Here is a 22,127-nt window from a genome sequence, read left to right on the forward strand (position 1 = left end):
TTTCTATCCCCTCCTTTTAGACCTCTATAGGCATGTCTCTTTTCCTATCTATATCTATCTTTCAATTTTATAATTTTATCTATCCATCTTTATTACTATACCTCCTTATCTCTTGCCACCAACATCTCTCCCTTTTTTTCAAGTCCCACTCTCCCCCTTTCTCCCTTTCTCCTATTGACAAAGGAAATTGTACATTTCCTTAGGCAAAAATTTATATTTATATTATTAATAATAAATGGTTTACAAAGGGTTCCTAGAGAAAATAACCAAGAAAGAGAAACTTCGGTCATTGCTTGAGGGAAAATAAGAAACACTAAAATTAGGGAGAATATCTATGAACACTAATGATTCTTGAACTTGTGAACCTCAAATCAAGATCCCGAAAAAATAGCCCATTACATCAATGCTCTAAGAGAAGGGAGTTATTCAAAGTTGAAACCCCAAACCACTATCTAAAACCTAACCCACGAAGAAAGTGTAGATTTAAAACAATATATATGCTAATTACATTGTTATTAGAAAAGATCCTAAAACTAATATGAAGAAAATTGTTATTCCAATCATTAATGAGTGTTTAAGAAAACACCACAAAGTTAATTTGAAGGTTTTTTAAAAGTTATTTTTGAATCCTTGTTAGTGGATGTAGTTTGGCTTTGAAGTTATCACTTCTCCATTGAGACCTTTTTTTAACAAACTCTGTAATTTTTCTAATGCCCTACTTGATTTTGTGTATTAGACAAATTTATACGAAACATTTATTAAAATTCTCCTAATTAGACTTATCTCAAATGCAACAAATCTTTTTCCTTTCTCTTATTGAAAATTAGAATATCATTGAGTTACACACTCACATATCTCTTCCTTTATAGACCTCTCTATACCTTTCTTCCTAACTCTCCTTCTTCATCCTGCTATTTTATATCTTTATCTCTCCCTATATGTCCCTTTATCCATCTATTTTCCCCTCTTCCTCTATTATTCTATCTTAGCCTCTAGCCTCTCTCTCTCTCTCTCTCTCTCTCTCTGAAGAAGGAAATTGTTAGTTTTTATTTTTTATTTTTTAAGATTATTTTTAAATCCCTATTAGTGGATGCATAGTGGATTGAAGTTATCATTTCTCCATTGAGACTTGTTGAAAAAATAACATTATTTTTCTAATACCCTACCAATTGATCTCATATATTGAACAATTTTTTATGAAATTTTGATTAAAATTCTCATACTTAATTTTGTAAACCTCCTTGACAAACCCACTGCACACCAAATTATAATAGGTTGTGCATTCATGTATGAGATCATTGGTCTTGGATATAAATATTAACAAGAAAATTATTTATGGTTACATATAAACAATATTTTGAATAAGAAGATAATACTCTGATCATAACGCATATATCTAAGTATTAGAAGCCAAGCACTAATGCTTTTAAAAATTATTTGAACAACACTTCTCATAAGTGGAAGTTTGTTGCCCAGATATCAAAATTGCCCCAATCCTCACCTTTTAAAGTTATGGTTATTTTCAGATTATGCCTCATTTTAAGCATTAAAATGATAAATTTCCCTCAAAGCTTTTAAGAAATTTCACCCTTTAAATATCTTTGGCTTGTTCCCAGTTCCATCTAGCACTTCAAATTTTTGAATTTTGATTCCTGAGTCTCAAATTATCAATGGTTAATGAAAGACATCAAAACATGTATTTTCAACCAATTTATTAATCATTAACATTTAAAAAGGTTAAGGTTTGGGGTCCAAAACACGTGTTTCAATTTGAAATCTTAACCTCTCCATCTAAAACGGGTTAAAATAAATTTTCAAAAAATCTATTCCATTAACCTTAACCTCTCATCCAAAAAGGCTAAGGTTAGAGGCTCAAATCACGTATCTCTTAGATGGTTATTAACCTCTTTGTTTAGCTGATAAAGGTCAAGAACTAGAAGGAAGATCATCTCAGAGGTAGGGGTAAGATGAAAAATTACATAACAGACATGAGAGCATAAAATTGATAGTTCAAAGATTGGAAGCCATGGCATCACAAGATGTTATGAAGGATTTTCAAAAGTGAAACTACCTCGAACAAATGGACAAATAAATTTAAACCACCTTCCAATCATTGGATGATTCCAGTGACCTCACAAGATTGGAACACATTCTTACTAAGTTTGATACTCCACATAGTCAAAAGATTATTCTAATAAAAACATTGAATAGTCTTAATGCATTTGCGGGTTGTCTTTATGGATAGGTGTCCAAACAGTAGATGTTGTTAAAGGATTTTGGAATCTCAAGGGGTATAAGTAATTATTTTAGTCTATGATATTACATGCTATAGACAATTGACAATCCAAAATTGTGATGTTTTTTGTGTATTAGAAGATTTCTCTATAAAGAACTCACAAAGTAAAGCAGATGATGAAGCATAGGCAAGCATGTGAATTGTTTGGTGGAAAACCTCAACTGTTCTAGTCAGCGCCATAATACTCTCCAACATGTATGCACTCCAATATAGCCAGATATTTCAATCCATATTGGACAAAGGTTTTTGATCCTTGAATGAGATATATGAGCATCCAAAACACATGCTTCCTGAGTCTTGGTTCGACGAGAAGATGTGAAGAAGCTGGTAATGACTTTCACCACCAATTTGACAACCCACGTAGTCAAGGTGTGTTCCACTGCAAACACTAATAATGGAAACACTACATGTAATTTCTCTCGCTGAATGCTACCCATTGTTGTTTTGTTTCAAATGCGAACTACAAAAGTATTTGGAATATCAATAAACTTTCCATATCATTATTCTCTCTACTCAAAGGTTGAAGTAGATATTCATTAGATGTCGGTGTTGGTAACAACTAGATAGGCGTGTGTGCAGATTGTTGAACCAGTGAGCATGATGCCAAAAGCCATGAACATGCAAAGTGAAATACAAACAAGAGTAGCTAATGTCTAGTTAGACGTGTTTGCGATGTTGGGAAGAGTATCATATTGAATCACTATGAGGATAATTGTGAAGACCATAGTCATTAGCATCTACAACCTATTTATATGAGAAGAAGATTGGAAATCAAAGGCAAATGTGACCTCTTTATGCGATAGTAACCTTGTGAAATAGAATTGGCTATATCCACATGTGGTAGAAGTGAGTCTCAAACAATATGCTCATGATTTCCTTTCTACCTACGCATCAATGAAGTAAATGAAGTTGAGTCATTAATATTGTTATGATTACTCTCTCAAAATTGGGTACATGAACTATTTGATAGAATTCCTTCAAAGCAGATGAGAATTGTATTAAGAAATGAGCAATCTGAAGAATTAAACATTCAATACATATAGCCCAAGTGCAGATTACACACAAACTCCAAATTCTTAAGAATATGAGCAACATTTCACACTTTTAGCCATGACACCATGAGAAAGGAGGATGTTCTTTGTTTTTAGCCGATTACTTGACATCTCTTTGTATTGACCGCACGTGAACTATTTGTCAAAATGTCTCAATGAGAAGTGACTCTAAGATCAATACAGTAATATGACATGAAGGATAATGGAATAAACATGGTCAACATGTGGCTTTCAAATTCCACACCACTCTGCACCAATGTTAAGAAAGGGGATTTGGTCTACTATATTTGACCTTCTTGGACACAATGCCCCCATTGTTGCAGTCAAGTTCAACTATACCATGGTTCACAAATATCAAATCAATGGTTTAGATGAATAGAACACCAATAGGTGGATATGCTAATGGCTCATCAAAATCAGTCTCAAAAGGATTAAAAATTCTATAATCTAATATCAATTGGAAGCCAAGATTGTAGTATCATTGTTTGGACTACAATTAGTGCACGACCCATTGATGTTGGAATGATTATTTCTATGTCAATATTCAATATGTCAAGCTATGGTAAAGATCATGAGAAGAGTCTCCATCAAATAACTCAACAAGTCGATGATTCAACCTTCTAAAGACATGTTCCAAGCCATACATTTCAATTAGTGATCTTTTTCATTTAAGGTTAATTTTTGTAAGGTTAGTTAACCTCTCCAAAATCACATATTTTGGAGGTAGTTATTAACAATTAAGGAGTAGTTCTCAACCCCCATGTTCATATAAGGAATCATTTTTGGCTTTGTAAAGGGACTTTTTGGGACTTTTGAATAGGAGAAGACTTAGGTTAAATTTTGATGATAAGATAATATTTGGAAAGTGTGTACAAATTTTATCTCTGTAATGAAAATTCCTCTTATGTTCTTGGTGCAAGAAAATAAAGGAAAATGCTATTTGAGTTCTCTTCTTTCAAAATCTAAATTTTTAAAATGTTGATTCTCTTTGTAGTGAGCATTTTCATGGTATTGTGCATATGTTTATGAATCTTTGGATCAACATTGTGCTAGTGGTAATTCTCAAGCATAGATCTTGATTGTTGTTATTTGTAGTTTAAGTTAGTCCAGGAAAGCTTTGAATTCATATAGTGCATTCTTCATCAATAGATTTCTATTGATCTTTTAAAGTTTGATTTCATCTTTATTTGAAAAAATTCAAAATTATATCATATGAGGGAGTTGCCCCTCTAAATGCCGAGGAAGGATGCATATCAAGGGCCTATCCAACTGTTGTGAATAGTTTGCAACATATACTCCGTTGGGCCATTTTCAAGTGACAAATCTATTTACCAATAGATTTTTGGCAACTCTATTAGGGACCAAAACAAGAAAGATTAATCAATCACCTGTGACGAAACAACATGGTATTGTTGCATTTGAATGTGCTTCTAGTTCTCTAGCCAAATCTTGGTTTCCAAGATACCCAGGAAGATATTATTTTAGATTTGAATACTCTAGACTGGAGGTGTAGATGAAGTGATCAGCAATATCATCAAGTAAATCAAGTTCTAGAAGAAGAAGAAGAATTTAGAGAAATCTTGCAAAGAGCTCCTGTTGATCAAGATGTTGTAGTCATTGAAAGAATAGTTGTTATTCCAAGAAGAAACATGAAGAATCTTGGTCACATCCAAGGTCAAGTAAATATTAATTAGTAAGTTGATAGATAAAGGTACCTTCACTCTAATGAAGGTTGGTGACTCTATTTAGAAGATTGAATATCGACGACTCTATTTGAGGTTCGAATTTAAAACATGGTTTGGTACAAAGAGAAAGTGGAAAGTGATAGTGACAGTGACCATGACGAGGAGTACTTTTCATATTCAAAGAAATATATTCCTAATGAACCTCTATAGGTAAATTTCTTAAAGAATTTCTATGGCGGCATGAGGCTAGATCCTAGAATGGTTCATCCTTACTTGCTGCAAATTTTTCAAAAGATTGAAAAAGATGATGGATTTCTTTCTCATGATTATGATTCTTTATTTGAAAAAGGTTCAACATATAAAGAAGGCCTTGCTGAAAAATTTTCTTCATCTAAATTAGCAATGAAGAATACAAAAAATGTCTCTCATGCACTTGTATCTCAACAAAATCAGATTTTCATTGATCCTAAGCAGACTAGCTTCTTAAAGAGTTTCTATGGTGGACAAAAACTAGATCCAAAAAAGATCCATCCATCTTTGCTCCAAACCTTACAAAAGATAGATGAAGATGGTAAAGATAATCGGTTTTTCTCTTACAAGCCCAAATCATTTTCACAAAGAAGTTTCACATGTTATTATAAGGAAGACCTTGATCATAAAAATGATTCATGTGAATCAAGGATGGATAATGGTGGTCAAAAAATTAGCCCAATGCTTGCACCTATTGCTCATCAAAATCACACTTCCATTGATCCTAATTAGGTTGAGTTTTTAAAAATATTTTATGGCAATGTACGCTTGGATCCTGAAAAAGTCCGTCCTTCTTTACTTCAAACACTAAAAGAACTTGAGAAAGAAGACCCATGCAAGAATTATTTTCTTGATAAAAAAAATCTCTCAATCCAAATATTAGAAAGGACTCATCTAAATCTTCATGCATGAAAGAAGACTGGATCCTATGACTAATGAAGGAGATGGTTGAGAAATGGAGTCTATAGGAGAAGAAGGGTCTACTAATGTATCAAGGCATGATTGTGAAAATTTAAAAATATAGGAGAAAATATTCAATCATCTCAATCCTAATGATAAAGAAAAACAAATATTGAAATCTCAAGGAACTACATGACATCATATATGATTAAAGATGAGGGAAATATGGGTCAAGGTGAATTTCATATGACTTTTATTCCTACTTGGTGCCTCAATGCTTCAAACAATGACTTCCTCTCTGGAGAAGATCTTCCTATTCATTCACCCCTAATCATTCATGATGAGAAATCTATTGCTGAAGTCAAATCTTTAGTATTATTTTCACAATCTTCTACCATTAACACTGATGAAGAAATAACCTCAAGTGAAATCTTGCAGAAATCTCAATTAACTCCTGAGATTGAAGTCTTTACTTGTAAGGCTGTTGAGGAGTTTTCAGGAGGTGGTATGATCATCACAAGAGTAGAAGACCATTTTCAAGAGAAATATGATGAGTTGTAAAGTAATCCTTTTCAAGGTTACATGCACGTGGAATATGAAGCTTTCCCATTTTGTGAAGATGGTCATCAAGAAGAATCAATGAACCAAGTTTGTGAAAACATTGATGAAAATTTAATAATAGGTATGATGAAAATGGGAATTAAATTTAGGCTTCAAGTAAGAGAAGATGACACATCAAGTTATTACTCTTCCTCATGCATGAAACCTAAATTTAAAGCATTCAAGTTCACAAGTGGAGACTACAATGAAGAAAATATTGTGATGGTATCTTGCACTAGAGAAGTACTTCGCCTTGAAGAAATGTATTGTGATCTAATTGAAAATTGTGAAGATGAAGGAATAGATTATGATGCGCTCTTAGAATAATTTCCCTTACATCAATATCAACTAATGACCAATTCTCCTAATTAGATAGACTCATTAGAGGACGTTTGCACCAAAATAGAAAAGATGATTGTTTCTTCTTTGAGTGATCTAATGAGAGAAGAAGAATAAATACATCATGGGAAGATCCAATGTGACAAGGATGTACATTCATAATGGAATAATTTTATAGAGAATATAAACACAATCATCCCCATGGAAAAGAAAGAGTGTCCGGTGTCAGAAATGAGTTCAAGAATTCATGATGACCAATCATTAGAATTTCAAGTAGAGGGCTTATCAAGTGGAGACAAGTATCATAAATGCATTCAGAAATTTGAGAATCTTATCCTTCAACTCTTTCAAAATGAAATCATCAATGACATGAAACATGAAGTAGAGTTGATTGCAAAGTCAGAGATTTTTGATGAGAGATGGTTATTTGGATACATTCCTTTATCAAGTGATGCAATGCATGCTAGGAATCTCATAATTGGAATTCAAAGGGAGAACTTATACTTTAGTCACCAGGAACCTGAAAGTTGCCACATGTTAGCATGCCATGATATTTATTTCCCTAGCCAGTGAATGGATTTGCATGATTATACCTTGAGCCACTTGAGGTAGGGAAACCTGCCTTGTATATAGTCTAGATAGGAGTTTTTGTTGTGTTGTTTTGTTGCACCTAGTCTTCCTTCCAGTTCTCTTGTTTTTGGTGTCTATTCTCCCTTTTGAAAATTAGTTCCTCATTTGACTCTATAAATCAATGAATAAGGAACTATTTTAGTTTCTTTGGATTCAAGCTTCTTCCTTGTGAGTCCTTATGCCTTGATAGAGCTAGCTATTGCCCGGATATCAAAATTGTCCCAATCCTTGCCTTTTAAAGTTGTGGTTATTTTTATAATATGCCTCATTTTAAGCATTAAAATGGTCACTTTTCCTCAAATATTTTAAGAAAATTCACCCTTCAAATATCTTTGGCTTGTTCCCAGCTCCATCTGACACTTCAAATTTTTGAATTCTAATTCATGAGTCTCAAATTATCAATGGTTAATGAAAGACTCTGAAATACGTATTTTCAACCAAATCATTAACCATTCAATTTTAAAAAGGTTAAGGTTCAGGGTCAAAAAAATGTGTTTTAGTTTGAAATCTTAACCTCTCCATCTAAAAAGGGTTAAGATAAATTTTTAGAACACGTATTCTAAACCATTGACCTTAACCTCTCATCCAAAAAGGTTAAAGTTAGAGGCTCAAATCATGTATCTCTAAGATGGTTATTAACCTCTTTGTTTAGTTGATAAAGGTCGAGAATTGGAAGGAAGATCATCTTAGAGGTGGGGGTAAGATGGAAAATTACATAACAAACATAAGAGCATAAAATTGATAGTTCAAAGATTGGAAGTGATGGCATCACAAGATGTTATGAATGATTTTCAAAAGTGAAACTACCTTGAAAAAATGGATAGATAAATTTAAAGAACCTTCCAATCTCCAGATGATTGTAGTAACCTCAGAAGATTAGAACATATTCTTACTAAATTTGACACTCCACATAGTCAAAAGATTATTCTAATACAAAGATTGAATAGTTTCAATGCCTTTGCGAGTTGTCTTTATGGATATGTGTCCAAATAGTGGATATTGTTAAAGGATTTTGGAATCATGGGGGGTAGAAGTAATTAATTCTAGTCTATGATATTACATGCTACAGACAACTAACAATCCACATTTGTGATGGTTTTGGTGTATTAGAAGATTTCTATATAAAGAACTGACAAAGTAGAGTAAATGATGAAGCATAGGCAAGCATGTGAACTATTTGGTGGAAAACCTCAACTATTCTAGTTAGTGACATAATACTCTCCAACATGTATGCACTCTAGTAATGCCAGATATTTCAAGCCATATGTGACAAAGTTTTTTGATCCTTCAATGAAATATATGAGCAACCAAAACTGTGCTTCTTGAGTCTTGGTTCAACATGAAGATGTGAAGAAGTTGGTAACGACTTTCACCACCAATTTGATAGCCCACATAATCAAGGTGTGTTCCACTACAAAAACTAATAATGTAAACACTACATGTGGTTTGTCTCTCTCAATGTTGTCCATTTTTTTTTTTGTTTCAAATGTGAACTACAAAAGTATTTGGAATCTCAATAAAATTTTCATATCATTATTCTCTCTACTCAAAGGCTGAAGTAGATATTCATTTGATATTAGTGTTGGGAACACCTAGATAGGCATGTGTGTAGATTGTTGAAGCAGTGAGCATGATGCCAAAAGCTATGAACATGCAAAGTGAAATAGAAACAAGAGCAGTTGATGTTTGGTTAGAGCTATTTGTGATGTTGAGAAGAGTACCAAATTGAATCACAATGAGGATAATTGTGAAGACCATAATCATTAGCATCTCCAACCTATTTGTATTAGAAGAAGATTAGAAATTAAAGGTAGATGTGACCTCTTTACATGACAATAACCTTGTGAAATAGAATTGGCTATATCAACATGTGGTAGAAGTGAGTCTCAACAAAATGCTCATAATTTCCTTTCTACCTACACATCGATGAAGTAAATGAAGTTGAGTCATTAATATTGTGATGACACCTCTCTCAAAATTAGGTATGTGAACTATTTGACAAAATTCCTTCAAAGCACACGAGAATTATATTAAGAAATGAGCCATCTCAAGAACTAAAAATTCAATACATATAGCCCAAGTATAGATTACACACAAACTCCAAATTCTTGAGAAGGTGAGAAACATTTCACACTCTCAGCTATCACACCATGAGAAAGGAGGATGGGCTTTTTTTTAGCTAGTTACCTAACATCTCTTTGTATTGATTGTACGTGAACTGTTTGGCAAAAATGTGTCAATGAGCAGTGACTTTGTGTTCGATACAATGATATGACATGAAGGATGATGGAATAAACACGGTCAACACATGGCTTTCAACAGCCACACCACTCTGCATGAATGTTAGGAAAAGGGATTTGGTCTACTATATTTGACCTTCTTGGACACAATGCCCCCATTATTGTAGTAAAATTCAACTATACCATGGTTCACAAATATCAAGTCAATGGGTCAAAGTCAATAGAACATCAAGAGGTGGATATGCCAATGGCTCATCAAAATCAGTCTCAAAAGGGTTAAATATTCTATAATCTAATATCAAAGGGAAGCCAAGATTGTAGTATCATTCTTTGGACTACAGTTAGTACATGACCAATTGATGTTGTGAATGGTTGTCTCTATGTCAATATTCAATATGTGAAACTATGGTAAAGATCATGAGAAGAGTCTCCATCAAATAACTCAACAAGTCAATGATTCAACCTTCTGAAGACATGTTCCAAGCTGTACATTTCAATTAGTGGTCTTTGTCATTTAAGATTATTTTTTGTAAGGTTAATTAACCTCTCCAAAATCACATATTTTGGAGGCAGTTATTAAACACAAGGAGTAGTTCTTAACCTCCATGTCTATATAAGGAGTCATTTTTGGCTTTGTAAAGGGATTTTTTGGGAATTTTGAATAGGAGAAGACTTTGGTTAAATTTTGGTGATAAGATAATATTTGCAAAGTGTGTACAAATTTTATCTTTGTAATTGAAAATTCCTCTTATGTTCTTGGTGCAAGAAAATGAAGGAAAATGCTATTTGAGCTCTCTTCTTTCAAAATCTAAAATTTTAAAATGTTGATTCTCTTTGTAGTGAGGATTTTTAAGGTATTTTACATATGTTTATGAATATTTGGATCAACATTGTGCTAGTGGTAATTCTCAAGTGTGGATCTTGATTGTTGTTATTAGAGGTTTAAGTTAGTCTAGGAAAGCTTTGGATTCATATGGTGTAGTTGTCATCAATTGCTTTATATTGATATTTTAAAGTTTGATTTCATCTTTATTTGAAAAACTTCAAAATTATATCATACGAGGGAGCTGCCGCTATAAATGTAGAGGAAGGCCACATATGAAGGGCCTATCCAACTGTTGTGAATAGTTTGCCACATATGCACCATTGGGTCATTTTCAAGTGACAAATCTGTTTACCAACAAAGTCTTAGTTTTCAAAAATTAAAATCTATATTACAATTATCAACAATTTCCTTTAGGGCATGTTAGGTTGCAGGCATTAGGAAATGTTGCATTTTTCTTATATTTAGAATTTGTGAGATGCTAGATTTGTTAACAAGAAATTAGGATTAATTGAGTAGGAAGAATGAAAATGATTTTCTTTTAAAAAATTTAAGTAGCAATATTAATTCTACCTCTTGAAGTGAAATTAAAAAATTCTTATTTCAGATGAAAATAAAATTTTGAAACTCATTTTTCCAATATAGGTTTGACACTTCCAAACTGGAGATTCTTATTTTTTAGAATTTGTTCATACTATTTCCGTTAGGTTTTAGAAAAAAAATGGACCCCTACCTTCATCACTACAAAACAAATTGAAAATAAAATTCAAGAAGAAGCTTATAAATGTATCACTTTTAATAATAATACAAAACAATTGCAAAAGTAGAATCTACAGCAGCTTAGAAGTCTAAATGTTTATTTACCTTTTGATTTATAATTCAACACAAAATATCAAAATAAATCTAACACTCAAAAACTATTTTGTTTATTCAACATCTATCTACATTACAATTCACCTCACTATAGAGGTTAAATTTTGATCTATGGGTAAAAGCACATATCTGTGTCACCTTTAAGGACCTCTAAAACTATTTTGTTCAAATCTCATTTCTCTATCAAAACTCAAGTTTTTCAAAAATTTAAAATATCCTTTTGTAGATCTTAGAGTTAATATCATTATTATATAAATTTCATAGTGTTTTGATTAGTTATCATATGGTATAGTTTTAAAATATTAGAAGTAGGTATTTGAACATTTGAGAAGATTCTCCCTCAAAAAAGGAAAAAAATAGTAAATCATATTAAAAAAAATTAAAATTTATAGTTAGCTTTAGAGGAGAGAGTTTTCTTCAGGAATGTGAATTTTATTTTCAAAAAAGGTGTAGATTTGATAGGGAAGTTTTCACAAGATGGTTTTTTATAAGGTTGACATCAAGTATTTATAACAATGAAAATATTGAACTAGCAATCATATTGAGCTTGTGGGGGTGGAGTACATTCACAAGAGTGAAGTGGTGACTATTTACCTATGGGAGGATGAGTTGTTACCCTTCATGGAAGGAATGATAAAACATGAGGAAAATATCTCTATGCAGTACTTCAATTCTTGGAATGATAAAGAGGTGGTTGTCAATGGGATGAGCTTTGAAATCATTGAAGAAGTTGTCGCTAAGTTCAGTGGGTTTCCCATGGGTGGCAAGAATTGGCACAAACAAGCATGCAAATGATGAAACTAGTCTTCGAAAATTCTTCAAATTTAATGAAGAACTAGTCCACATGCATGGTGATTTTTCCAGGGAACATCTCCCTAAGCCTTGGGATGTCATATGCAATGCTATTATGAGATACATCACTTTGGAGGACTGGTCTCAGGTACTATACTTTTACCATTTCCCTATCATCAAACATTTTAGAAATTCAGATCAACTCTCTTTTCTATTCCTTTTGATGAACTCTTTGGAAGATAATATTTTCAATGTGAGGAGGAAGCACGAGGAGTGAAAACCCTTTTACCTCATCCACCAAGGTTTAATGAATAAGTTTTATACCCATCATCTTGCCCAAAATCTGCCACTCTTAGTTAACCTTCTTTCTACTACTACCCCCAACGCCCTCTTGACTTTAGTCCTAGACCTAGCCATAAAAAAGAAGAAGAGAAAACCCCCAGTCCTAAGGTCAAAATTAGTCTCATAGACTCTGACATGGATACTAGAAAGAGTAAACAGAGTGCTTGTAGATCCAATAAATGCCCCCAAATGGAGAAGTTTAAGTCCCCTCCCAAATAGGTCCTCAGCTCAAAATCTACTGAAAGTGACATTAAACCCCCTAAGAGGAAGAAACCCCACTAGGAAATTGGCAAGAAGTCTAGCTCCAACCCTCCCAACCCAACCCATATTTCTGACACCCTAGAGACTAATCCTTCCCAGGCTAGAAGTAGTGGTGAGGGCATTACTTTCCCTAGGAAGGACACATCTAAGGAGGGGGGCGGGGGGGTGGGGGAGGAAAGCATAACCATGATCAAAGTTATTGTAGGGTTTGACTTGATAGACTTGAACAATAAATGAAGGATTTGGAAGATAATCATACTAGCATCTACCAACGATTTGAAACCCTTGCTAAGTTCTCCACTAAAGTGATGCATTCCGCAGCTACCACCCTATACTTTCTTTAGGTGAACAAGGATGTGAAGGACTAGAGAAAGGCAAGTGAGATTTCTTGCACCATCTATGGCATCCTAGTGGAAGACTAGATGAAGACCCTCCTAGACAAGCCAATCAAGGAGGAGGGGGTGATTGGGGACAAGGATGGACCTGGGCTGAAGGATGTGGAGGAACTAGGTAAGAAGGAGGGCATTTAGCCCAGGTGGTTGTGTTTCTTTTTTGCTTTAATGTTATTGTGTAACCTTAAATTAATGCCCTATGAGGATTTTTGTTACTTGTTTAAGGTTAACACATGGACTGATAATAGTAGTATGGTTTTTAACTACTAGAATATGTTTCCTATTTATATGCTTGATCACAATGAGATTGATGTTGTTAGGACTTCTATGGATTATGTTAGTTTTTTGAATTATAAAACTAGTATTGGTTAGATGATAGGGTTCAGCGCCTCGTCTCTTTTGGCTGCTATCTATATACTTCAAAAATAATGTTTAAATATTCATCAAAAATCAATATATATATATATTTTCCCTATATATACATGTCATCTATAATATATTAGCAAAAAGGAATGATTTGCATATACTTGTTTCATAGGAAATACACCCTATATTCGTCAATTAAAAAAATGAATTCAAATTTTTTTTAAAAATCTCACTCAAAAAAATTAAAGGCATTAAATTCATCCAATTTTACACATTTCATCAATTTACATCATCTTCAAATTCTAAATAGAAATACCTTTTTATGTCATTAAAGTTGAACAATTTGTGTTCTGAAATCTTTAAAAATAAAATAAAAGGTGGCATAGGTTTGTGCTTTTACCCCTATAATAAATACAATAAAGCATTCATTTATAGAGGCACACTCTCCAAAATCACAATATTTCATTGCATGACCAATAAAGAAACTTCTTAGACATCTACTTTTTATTTATGAAACATTACCAAAACACTAAAACCTAATTTAGAAGTTCCTTCTAAAAAATCTACCTACATTTTTGACATTATTAATTCCATTTCAAGTTGCATGCTTGCATAATTATCCAAGAAGATTAACTTTGGAACTATGAGTCATAGCATCAGTTCCCTGCACTCTCCCTTGATGTTGACACTCACACAATTTGATCTTATGATGCTTAAATTTGACTCATGCAACTCACAATGCACCTTCTTATCACTAGAGTCTTACAGATTTGCATAACACTTCTAATAGAAATCAAAGTTACAAGTTTTTCTAATTTCTCTTTTTTATGAGAGATCACAATGATTAGTCTTCCCCTCCTTTCTCTAATATAGAGAAGAATCATGACACTTCCATGTAGTGATCACAAGAAGTATGTGTCAAATAATTTATTTAAACATCAAAATCTTGATCCACTACTATCTCTTTAGACATGTGAACATTGATATTTGTATAACCTTTTCAATATTTTTGTAACTTTTAGCCAAAAAAATCCATCCATAATCAACTTGGATACAACTTTTTGTAGTTTCTCTATCACAGTATCTATTCCAACATAAAAAAAAATATTATGAATCTTCAACCCACAAATCTAACAAGGGTGAAGATCCCAACATTTATCCTTGGAATTTCCTTCCCTGCGATAATGAGAATAATGCACTCTTTCAATTGATTTCCCTGAACTCTTCATGCTAGCAACATCATATCCTTCTCTCTTACCAAATCCAAGGTCTTCAAATTTTGGCCTCCAAATGGGATGGATGGGCTCTTTCATGATTTTCTCATGCATTCCTAATTCTCTTTCTTTGAATCCTATTTTCTACATGATCTTCAAACCAATGTTATTTTTAAAACATCCATTGTTATAATCATAATAATTTTCATCTATACCTACATATGTCTTCTTACCTTCATCTTTAAGTGATGGGACATGTGAACAAACCAAATCCTTTGTGCTATAACCAACATCACAATTTGATGGCTTTGATTTCAAGATCTCATTATCTTTTTCTAGATTCTTTAACTTCTTACCCAATTCAACATTTTCCATTTTAACCTTTTCTAATTCTTTCTCAAGATTTTTATTTTATTTTACACAAATACCCATATCTCTTCTTCCCAAGTTTTTTGAAATCTTCTGACAATTCAGATTTTGACTTCTCTAATGTTATCAATTCATATTTCAAACAATCTTTTTAGAAATCAAAATTTCATTATGTTTCTTTACTTTCTTGTCTGGCTTCCCCATTAAAATATATAGAAATCTTGAATCCAAAAATATAGAGAAATAGAGCATAGTAGAACACTGCAAGAATTTACACAAAAAAACTATTTCATTTCATTGCAATTGCAGATGACAAATTACATGTTGTAGGCTCTTATTTCTTCATCTATCTCAATCTTCTGTGCACACATGCCGAAGATCTTATCTATCACTCTGATTCCAAATATGAATTTAAAATTCAACACAAAATACCAAAATGAATTTAACACTCAAAAGCTATTTTACTTGTTCAACATCTATTTACATTACAATCCACCTCACTATAAAGGTTACATTTTAATGTACTTGATCTATATAATCAATACAATATAAAGCATTCATTTTTAGAGGGGCACTCTCTAAAATTAGAACAATTCATTGCATTACCAATAAAGAAACTTCTTAAATATATAATTTTCATATATGAAACATTACTAAAACACTAAAACCTAATTTAGAAGTTCCTTCTAAAAACTCTACCTACATATTTGACATTTCTAATTCCATTTCAAGTTCCATGCTTGCATAATTATCCAACAAGATTAACTTTGGAATTATGAATTGTGTCGTCAATTCCCTACAATACCCTCCACAACATTCCACAGAGATCACATTACGTGAAATTTCAGTCTGCAAGTTGCACCTTGATTTGAAATATTGAAAAAAATGGCTAACATCTTAGATCAATCACTTAGACTTAAAATGGTTGTAGAATGATCAAGTTATCATGTCTAGGTTTGAGTGTATGTACAAATATTGGGACATGATGATTAAGAGGAGATAAATGAAACTTGATCGAGGTAATAATCATAGCCAATACTAGTTTTTCTTTGATGAAGGCAAAGCTTTTCCACATGCATTTGCAGAGGTCGTAAGAGAGAAGGGAATGGAATGAAGCCCATTGGATTGATTTCATTGGCGTCCTAACCGCAAATGTCTTTTTCTTAGTGAGCACTATAGCCTCAGGACTCTGGCTATTCAAGCTTGACAAATTCACAGCTGCTCCATCACCTAGATTGTAGACAATATGCACCATTCCCTATTTCACGATCTCTTCAAAAAACTAGTTTCGGATTTATTAAAGATTGGAGTTTGAGTTTATAACTAGGAGATTGGGGATTAACTACTAGGGAAGTAAACATTTTTGGCATGATCGCTGGAGGTGTGTCACATCTTGTCCTAGGATTATTTTTCTTTTCTTGGTTATGCTGCAAATAGTCAAATGTTGACATGGTCAAAGATGGATTAATTTTAATTTAAGATAATGAAAGTTAATATCTTAGAATATTATCAAATTAAACACATTATTTATGATGAAATGCATGATTTGTTAAGTTAAGATGATGTTGCTATAAGATGTATTCTCAAATGTCGTGATTTAATAGCAATGTGATTATGCTAATGTTTTATTTCTTAATGATGATGTAATTAAGATGTGACGTTTTGATTATGATGGATACTGACTCATTTGCGAGTGTCTAAGTGGATGTAGAGATCATCATGATGAGAGTGTGGTTGAGGTAGAGAGGGCTAGCCTCCTAGAAGGGGATGCATCAAATGACCATGCTGCCACACACACATAACGTAGAATTTTATGTTGCTTTTTATGTCTTTTTCATTATATATACTAAAATTTAATTTAAAAGTCGAAATGAAAATTAGATGTTCATTTGATTCATAGATGATTTATTTTAAAGATGTGCAAATAGAACATGAATATATATATTAAATTGCTGATGGAAGAGTTTTTATGTTTGATTATATATATAAATAAAAGCTCTACTTATGAATTTGGTGAATAGGAACTTAGAAGTGCATTTTTTTTTAACATATATATGCTTATAAAACAAATTGTTTTAAAATGTTTTTTTAAATTCTTTTAAAAACTTGCAAAACAAAAATAAATTAAATGCTTAATACACTAGTGGAGGCCGCCAAGAGAAAAAGAAAGAAAATTAGGTTAGTTATCAGTTTTTGGGAAGATGTTGTTTTAAGGGGCGACGGACTAGAATTTAAAATTTTTTTTTTTTAAAAACCTAGACATTTCTTATGCGGAGGTGGTAGCCGAACTGGAAAAAAAAGAGGTTTGGAGGAAACAAGGAGGTAGCGGTAGCTAGCAGACTCTCGGGAAGCTCAGTATAACAACAAAATTAAGGTTTTATTCTATTCTCTCATGATTTGTTTATCCTTCCTGAACTTGTTGTACACTGAGCTAAAAGTTTGCCTTCTCTATAAGTATGCGTGATGTAACATTCAAAGATTGAATAAAAAGGAAACCATACTTAATGCAATATATACTATATGGAGCAATTATATACCTGATGTTTAATACACACGTTAATAATAATGGTTGAATCCCCTTCAACATGTAACATAGATATAGATAGTGATTTTGCAAGTTCCAAACCAAAAAGCAAGGCTAAGACCTTAGTTTTGTTATTAGTACATGGAGGAGGAGGAGATGATTTTATTGCAATCACATGACTTCTAATGACTATTTCATAGCTAGAGGTGCCTAGATTTCCTTTAGAGGCCCCATCAAAATTGAGTTTGAAACAACCCACACTTATCCACTTAGTTTGTGCTCGGATAAGAAAAATAACTATTATAGATAATTATAAATGTTTCTTATAATGTTTTGAAATTTTGATATATATGAATTTAAAGTAAAGATAAATTAACTGTTTTAAATGACTGCACTACTACATCATAGATATAAATAAGTATTATTGAATTAAAAGTAAAACTGTACAAGAATATGTAAGAATATTAAAAAATATTTATAACTGATAAAAAATCTAATAAGATTTAAAATTAATATAATATAATTAATATATTCTTACAATGTATTTAATAATCAACTTATCATAATATTTTCAGCTTGCCAATAACTATGCAACATTTAGAACATGTAAGAGGTGATCGGTCGAGAGGAAAGTTTATTCTGTTTGAAACGGACATATGACGTGTTACTTCATTGTACAGACAAAATACAATGCTGCGTCAATTTTAGAGTATGATGTTTATCTATTGATGTTCGAGAGCAACGTGATTGTAATGGGAAAGCAATGCGGGGAATAAAGGACATTATTTACAGAGAAAAATCGACAGGCAAAGGCAGCAAGAAGTAGAAATTTTAATCATCAGAAAAACTTCGTATCGTGAATTACACTTTAGTGCGTACTTTGCATGCTGAAATGTCTTCAATTCTATACGTATCCCTCAACAGATTCTATTTCATGATTGCGAGCTTTATAAAACATTCTTATCTAAAAGCATCTGCTCCGTATCATTCCTTGTAAATCTCCCAAACACGTCATTAGTAAGCATAGAATAAAGTCGCAGCCGCAATCATTACTGCATTCACGGTAATGTAAAGAGGAATATTAAACAGTTAACGCGGGTTTGTTGATTTAATTCAGATTGATCCTTATTCTTGTGCTCACTTATAACGTAAATGTTTAAATCATCTCTATGTTTAAATTAAATTATCTCTATGAAAATTATAACTATTGAGCCAGAGAATTAATTAATTTTAGAAATAAATAATTTTATATTTGATAGATTTTGTGAAATGTAAAATTCTAATTAGTTATTAATAGATTTTATTTTATAATAATCAAAATATTTTTTATAAAGATAAATTGTGAGTTTTTTTTATTTTTGAGGTCTAATGTTCAAGAATTAATCTTGACTTCTATGTCTTATCAATTAAAAAAAGAATTGTAAAAAGTTAAAATTTCATTTATTTAATTATATTATAATTTTCTGATGAGAAATTGTATAATTATATTTAAATAATTAAATTTAATGATTATAGAATTATATTTGAATATTTATTTATATAAATTTATTATACTTATCCATTTGTATACCAAAATGCGATTACTTATTATATTGGTCACTACTTCAAAATAAAGGTGTGGAGGTTTGCTGGTCTTATAATAGCTTGAATCACAAATACCAAATAAGTCTTTAACAAAACCTCTAGATAATTTTGATTTTCCCACAATTCAATCATCCACTTGAACTGCAGGCGTATTATATGTTCTACATTAAAAACATTTGGTACACTAACTATACTAATGATATTGATCAAAATTTGTTTCATTTTAAAATTAGAAAATACCAAGAGTTTATATCTAAAGCCTATTCTTTTCAAATAGTATATACTATTTTAAAGTAGGTGCATTAAAATGATAAATATTCACCATAAATTTAAAGTTGAAAGAAGTTGACTTAAACCATTAACTCCAATAAACCACTAACAAAGGCCTGATTCTCTAGAACAGGAACTGTAGCAAGAGGAGATATGCCCGACTTATCATGTCGGGATCAATTTAAGTAGACTCGAAAGGTTAAAGTCAAATTGACTTTTGACTCTTAAATTCACCTCGATTTTTGTTTTGCAGATGTGTGGAATCTCTGATTAAAAATTCAAGATTGTAATCGTTAAAACTTAATAAAATATTTATAATATATTACAATATAAATTATCTGACAAGTATTTTAGTTGATCTGATTTGACTTATATAAATTTTTAACTCTTTTTGGATTGTAAGATGTGAAATAGATTGATACAAATTTAATTTACATTTGATGAATTGGGTTCTGAATTTTACGAAAAATAATTAAAATTATATGCTTTATTCTTTAAATGAGAATTTGTGATAAGATATTCAAAGTAGACTAATAATTTTTTCCTTTTGTTTAGACAATGCAAATATCATAATATTTCAACCTAATTTAGAGCTAAATATATCTTCCACCAAATTTAGATCCAAAATATATCTTCCACAAAAATATCAGATTCTTATAAAGAAAAATTAAAACAGAACTGAGATGTATATATACATGCAAATTTCAAATGGAAATACAAGTTCAAGAAGACACATTGAAGTGGATTTGAAGAATGAGGAATTGACTTTGTAAATGTGAACTTAACATTCCACAATGATAAATATTTTGTTTCATATAATTTCTTCTCTTTCTTAAAATTCTAAAAGATAAAATAAAATATATTTATTAGTAAAATTATAGTTCATAATTTAAAAAAGATAAATATGTGTATTCAAAGTTGTAGATAATGCAGCCAAAGTTCATTTTCCAGCTTGCAATTAACTATTCAACATCAGAAAGCATGAAGCAATTTGTAGACTGGAAAGATTATTCCATTTGAAACAGACAAGGAGGTGATGATGGGAAAAACAATAATGGGGAACCAAGGGAAATCTCTGTAGAAATAAATTGACAGGCACTAATATTTCCTGCAAAGACATGAACTAAATGAGTCATCGGGAATCTTACTTTTGACTTGTCAATTTTACCACGCACAGGAAGTCAATTTTACTGTGCAATTTTGCAGGACGGTGTAAGGTAAAGTTATATAACGGGCGAGAGCAGCAAGCAAAGCAGAAATAACAAGTGACAGAGATACTTGTTCAAAATGAGTATCATCTGCAATCTGTGGAATCTCGGGTTCGTCAACAGAAATGCAATTGTTGCTTGGAGAAATGCGAGCATTATTCACAAGCGATATGCGCATGCGTCTCCAAAGGGAGAAAACGATAAACATTATAGTCAGAGCTCAGACACCAAGGAAAATCTGAAATCGAGTAAGTCTTTATTATCTTATCAAGATCGTATACTTCTGTACTAGGCATTAATTTAATTTTTTTCACATGATAACTCAATTACTGTGAATCTGACATTAATTGATAAATCATTGAGCTTTGATCCGAAAAAGTAATATTTGATCTGTTTATAAGCATATATTTTTATCTCTTTCTAATCTCATGTTATTTGATTTTTGCTGCACTCTCTTTGAAGATGGCAATCAGTATCCGGTGGAGAACGCTCTGATGGACTTGGACAAGACATCCTTCAAAGGAGAGACTCAAATATTTTCTACTGTAAATATTTCTCCCTATCTCTAATAACTAATATATATTTTCTCTTGGGAAGAATCGCCTCACAAAGGAGCAAGACAATTAATTGCGGTTTATGTTGGCTGATATAAATATGTGTCTAGTGATTAAAATATCTTTGAAGGACTATTAGTTTAAGGAAAATTCAATGTAACATATATTCATGGTCACCTTTTGGGTTCAGGTTGCGGGCAAAAAGGGGCAGGAACCTCCTAAACCGAAACCTCAGACGGGACCTCCTCCCGTTCATGATTAGAATACACAAATTGCTGTTGTAATTATGTTGAGATTTCGGCTGTGTGGAGCCCTAATCTACATCTGGTCCGGTTCATCATTTAGGAAAGACAACAGTTAAGGTTTCATAAGCATATGTACTGTGAACTATCCTAGTCAAGCTATATACAATATAGTGAAACTTATATTGTTTCACAAATTAGCTTGTAAATTCTATCATGTTTACACTTTTATTGAGGTGAATGGTTTGTTTGTAAATATAAATGTTTATTTTGAAATTTTGATAAATATTGAATAATATGAATTACAAATTATGATGATATAATTAAAAAAATCAAAATTAAGGTCATTTAGATGTTATGATTTATGAGTGGAATCAATTTTAAATTATTTTTATTTATATAATTAAATATAATTTTAATTTTATAATAAGTTATTTTATTTTTAAAAAACATATTTACAATTATAAATGAACATATTTATCATATCATCAAATTCCTTTTTGTATGAGATTGAAATTTATAAATACCATCTTAATGACCT

At 31.7% G+C, this 22,127-nt stretch overlaps 1 protein-coding gene across 1 annotated transcript; it reads left to right on the plus strand.

Annotated features, from left to right (window-relative positions):
• Nucleotides 1-20,827: 20,827 nt before the first annotated feature.
• LOC149536121 (uncharacterized) lies at nucleotides 20,828-21,795 on the plus strand. Its single transcript, XM_089804528.1, has 3 exons — nucleotides 20,828-21,038; nucleotides 21,253-21,335; nucleotides 21,535-21,795. Exons 1-3 carry the CDS (start codon nucleotides 20,870-20,872, stop codon nucleotides 21,604-21,606), a joined length of 324 nt encoding a protein of 107 aa, XP_089660654.1. The 5' UTR covers nucleotides 20,828-20,869; the 3' UTR covers nucleotides 21,607-21,795.
• Nucleotides 21,796-22,127: the final 332 nt, after the last annotated feature.

This window comes from Cupressus sempervirens, chromosome 10, assembly GCF_028749045.1.
Source record: "Cupressus sempervirens isolate cs-2001-9-10 chromosome 10, ASM2874904v1, whole genome shotgun sequence".
Classification (NCBI taxonomy): Eukaryota; Viridiplantae; Streptophyta; class Pinopsida; order Cupressales; family Cupressaceae; genus Cupressus; species Cupressus sempervirens.

What these genes read in the sequence shown, in the direction of transcription:
- LOC149536121 (XM_089804528.1), top strand. Translation starts at nt 20,870, where the DNA reads ATGAGTATCATCTGCAATCTGTGGAATCTCGGGTTCGTCAACAGAAAT. An exon ending in CAAGGAAAATCTGAAATCGA is followed by an intron (nt 21,039 to 21,252) that starts GTAAGTCTTTAT and finishes CTCTCTTTGAAG; the next exon opens with ATGGCAATCAGTATCCGGTG. An exon ending in AGACTCAAATATTTTCTACT is followed by an intron (nt 21,336 to 21,534) that starts GTAAATATTTCT and finishes TTTTGGGTTCAG; the next exon opens with GTTGCGGGCAAAAAGGGGCA.